The sequence below is a fragment of the Aedes aegypti genome, chromosome 2, assembly GCF_002204515.2.
Source record: "Aedes aegypti strain LVP_AGWG chromosome 2, AaegL5.0 Primary Assembly, whole genome shotgun sequence".
Lineage (NCBI taxonomy): Eukaryota > Metazoa > Arthropoda > Insecta > Diptera > Culicidae > Aedes > Aedes aegypti.
Window position 1 is genome coordinate 255,758,709 of NC_035108.1, and position 3,331 is coordinate 255,762,039.

A 3,331-nucleotide genomic window follows, 5' to 3' on the forward strand; every position below is an offset into this window, starting at 1 on the left:
TGGAGCAGCAAAGAAGAGCGAACGGAACCAGAGAGCGAAAGCAACAACTGAAAAGCATTCAGTAGTCAGCGCCAAAGGTACGGCCAACGAAATATACACCATCTGCCTCTCCTTACCATTCATGTTCTTGATGAATTCAATGAAATGGTTTGGTTTGGCGATGGTGCAAAGAGTTGTTTAGAAGAATGATTTCACTTAACAAAGAGTTGTTGATAAATATTCCAATCAATAAGAGTCAGGTTAAAATAGTTCACATTTAGCAGAATTTTCTTCGGAAAATTTCTGTTTTACCAAAGAGTTGTTATTGAAATTCCTGCAGTAAAGGGTCGAGTTTCTCCCCACGAATATTTCCGGCCAGGACCAGTCATGGAGGACAACCCATCCCGAGCACCACTGCCCCCACGGCCACTACCGGCGGCAATCGGAAATTTCGACAATGGCGCAGTTGGTACGAAACCCGAGTCAACATCTTCCCGGTGAGTATACTATTTGTTTGTATATGAAATAATTGGGGCTGTAGTCGAGACAGTTTCCAAAGAAGATCCCTGGTAGTTGAGACAGGGTATCTTAGAAGAGAGCTGTAAACAAAATTGATACTGTAGTCGAGACAGTATTCATGAAGAGAAATCAGAAATTAAGAATTACTTTCTGAAATTACAATGAACGATTGATATAAATTCGAGTAATTGAAATGTGACTTCTGTTGTTTTTGCTCTCTTTAAATAGTAAAACGAAAACGAAAGTCTCCAAGAAAATGCTTCTGGCGGAGCTGTCAGCGCTCAAGCAGGAATTGGCAACAATACGATCAGAAAAAGAGCCATCATTTCGGGATTTCGATGCAAGTGCAACGCATAACGATTCTGTGGACTGTGGACTTAGTGAAGTGACGCAGCAACCAAGCATGTCAGGAAACGGCTCATTGTTAGCGACTATGAGCAACATGTCCCTCGGTTCCCTGAATATCCCGGAGTGCAAGCCAACGGAAGGTGAAACAGATGTTGATAAGAAGGCTTATGAACACTGGAAGGAAATTCTCAACGCGTCGTTCAACCTAGTCCACGCCACAGACGAGCAAGCCAAAATGGACATATTTCGTATCAAAGCCGGTCCGAAGCTGCTGGAAGTGATGCAAGGAACTTCATCAACCGCTGACATGCCAGATCAACGTATCAAACCATTTTCCAATGCGTTGGCACGATTGGACCATTATTTCGGATCACGGACCTACATTATTGGATAACGAGGAAAACTTATGAATATGGTACAGCAGCCCGGAGAATCCAATATTTCCTTCGTGCGTCGAGTAGCAGCTGCGGCTAAACTGTGTGACTACAAGAACGAAGAGGAGATGGAAGCCGTTGTACGGACTATTGTTAAAGGAACGTTCGATAGCCGTGTCCGGGTTCTAGCGCATAGGAACTGGGTAAATCAAGGAGACATGAATAGTCTGATCGCATTGGTACGAGACCGCGAGATGGAGATATTTAATGAAGCGGAATATCAGAAGTTGAATCGCCAGAGCAATGCCACAATCGCAACAGTATCGCAACCCTCTACTTCAAGGAGAGTTTTCCGAGGCAGTTCAGGAACAAGATACAGAGGCATCCAGCGGGGAAGAGGAGCGTTTCAACGTGGACGAGCTCACTCTCAGGGCCCGCTCCGTAAAGCATGTTGGCGATGTGCCAGCATCTACCATGAGCCATCTCGCTGCCCTAATTTGGATAAGGTGTGCCACAATTGCAAACGCCGTGGGCACCTAGCTCGATCGTGTACATCACTGCCGCAGCTCGGAGTTGGACAGAAACGTCCGCATAACGAATCAGGAGAAGGAGAGCCAATGCAGAAGATCGCCGCAATCACCCAGAATGGGGAAGAGAAAGAGGCCGAGGTAATGGATAATGATGATATTGAATAAGCTTAAGTCAAGAACTATCTTATCTAACACTTGAAGTATGTTTGGATGAATAAAGTTGATTTACTACACAAAATTTGTTAATCGTCTTATGAGTAAAAAGAGAAAATCACATTGAACTCTGCTTCTTAACCCTCATAATCATTCGATAGTTGTTTGGAATAGTACGAAATATCTGGAACTGAATTTCGGGTCATTCAATTCTTATTTGGTAAATGTTCGGCTGGAATGGATACAAACAACAGAAACATGATGAAAAGACGATAATAACCCAAGTAATATTAGTAGCTGAATAACAGTTTATCCCACTGAAGTTAGCTTGAGAGTGATTTGTTCAACTCATATTCATCAAAAATGGTTGTTGGGAATAACTCCTGAAATGTCAAACATTTTCAAAGATGTTAGATAAGACAGCTTGGCGTTATATGTTCCAAAATTAAATCGGCATGTTTGAAACATACATATTTTCATATATTTTAGGCAATGGCACCTTTGCTTAGTGTTTCGTTGGCTAACAATGGTTGCGAGAAGGAAAAAGACGATATCCCAGCTTACGACCCTCCAACTGCGGAAGATGCTTTTGTAGTAGGTCACGTAGCCGGGAAACGAGTTGTTTTCTTCATCGACTCTGGAGCACAAGTAAATACTATTACGAAAAAGATATTGGATAAAATACTCGCTGATAGCTCCAAAGTAAATAAGGTGTATGACTTAAACTATACATCTGACAAATCGCTACGGGCCTATGCTTCACAAGGAGAGATAGCTGTAATCGCAACTTTCTCTGCAAAATTATACGTATCCAAGGACAGACCAATCTGCTTAGAAAAATTTTACGTGGTTGAAGAGATGAGATCTTTAATGGGCTTCAATACGGCGGCTCGGTACAGTCTTTTGGATATTGGGCTGAGAGTACCTGTCGGGGGAAGTAGTACCATATGGAAGTGCGAGCTGGCAATGGGGAATGCAGGCACCAGCTCACACGTAGAAGAATTCCCCAAGTTTAATGTCCCGCCTGTTTTGCTGCATTACGATAAAGATATGCCTCCAGCTAGGAATGTCTACACGCACATACCCGCTGGTTTCAAAAAACTGGCACAGCAAAAGCTAAATGAGCTCTTGTCGTCGGGTATTATTGAACCAGTGACGGAGGATATGGACCGCTCTTTTTGCTCTTCATTATTAGTTGTGCCGAAACAATACTGATGAAGCTTCACGGGGCTAGATGGTTTTCAACAATTGATCTCAAAAACGCCTTTTTCCATGTTGTCCTTGATGAACGATGTCGGCACTTAACCAATTTTTTCTCTGGTGAGGCTCTGTATAGATGCCGGAGGCTTCCATTTGGGCTATGTAATGCCCCAGACATCTTTCAAGAGATTATGCAGTCTATTATTCTTGTGGGATGCGAAGGCACTG

The 3,331-nt window shown here is 43.0% G+C and overlaps 1 protein-coding gene across 1 annotated transcript; it reads left to right on the top strand.

Annotated features, from left to right (window-relative positions):
- Nucleotides 1–330: 330 nt before the first annotated feature.
- Nucleotides 331–1,915, top strand: LOC110675173. The gene is made up of 3 exons (XM_021839563.1): nucleotides 331–476; nucleotides 727–997; nucleotides 1,787–1,915. Exons 1-3 carry the CDS (start codon nucleotides 367–369, stop codon nucleotides 1,913–1,915), a joined length of 510 nt encoding a protein of 169 aa, XP_021695255.1. The 5' UTR covers nucleotides 331–366.
- Nucleotides 1,916–3,331: the final 1,416 nt, after the last annotated feature.

Bases quoted from the DNA above. Each gene is read 5' to 3' on its own strand.
- LOC110675173 (XM_021839563.1), top strand. From the start codon at position 367: ATGGAGGACAACCCATCCCGAGCACCACTGCCCCCACGGCCACTACCG. The intron at 477-726 runs GTGAGTATACTA...CTCTTTAAATAG, and splicing joins CCCGAGTCAACATCTTCCCG to TAAAACGAAAACGAAAGTCT. The intron at 998-1,786 runs GTTGATAAGAAG...TCACTGCCGCAG, and splicing joins CAACGGAAGGTGAAACAGAT to CTCGGAGTTGGACAGAAACG.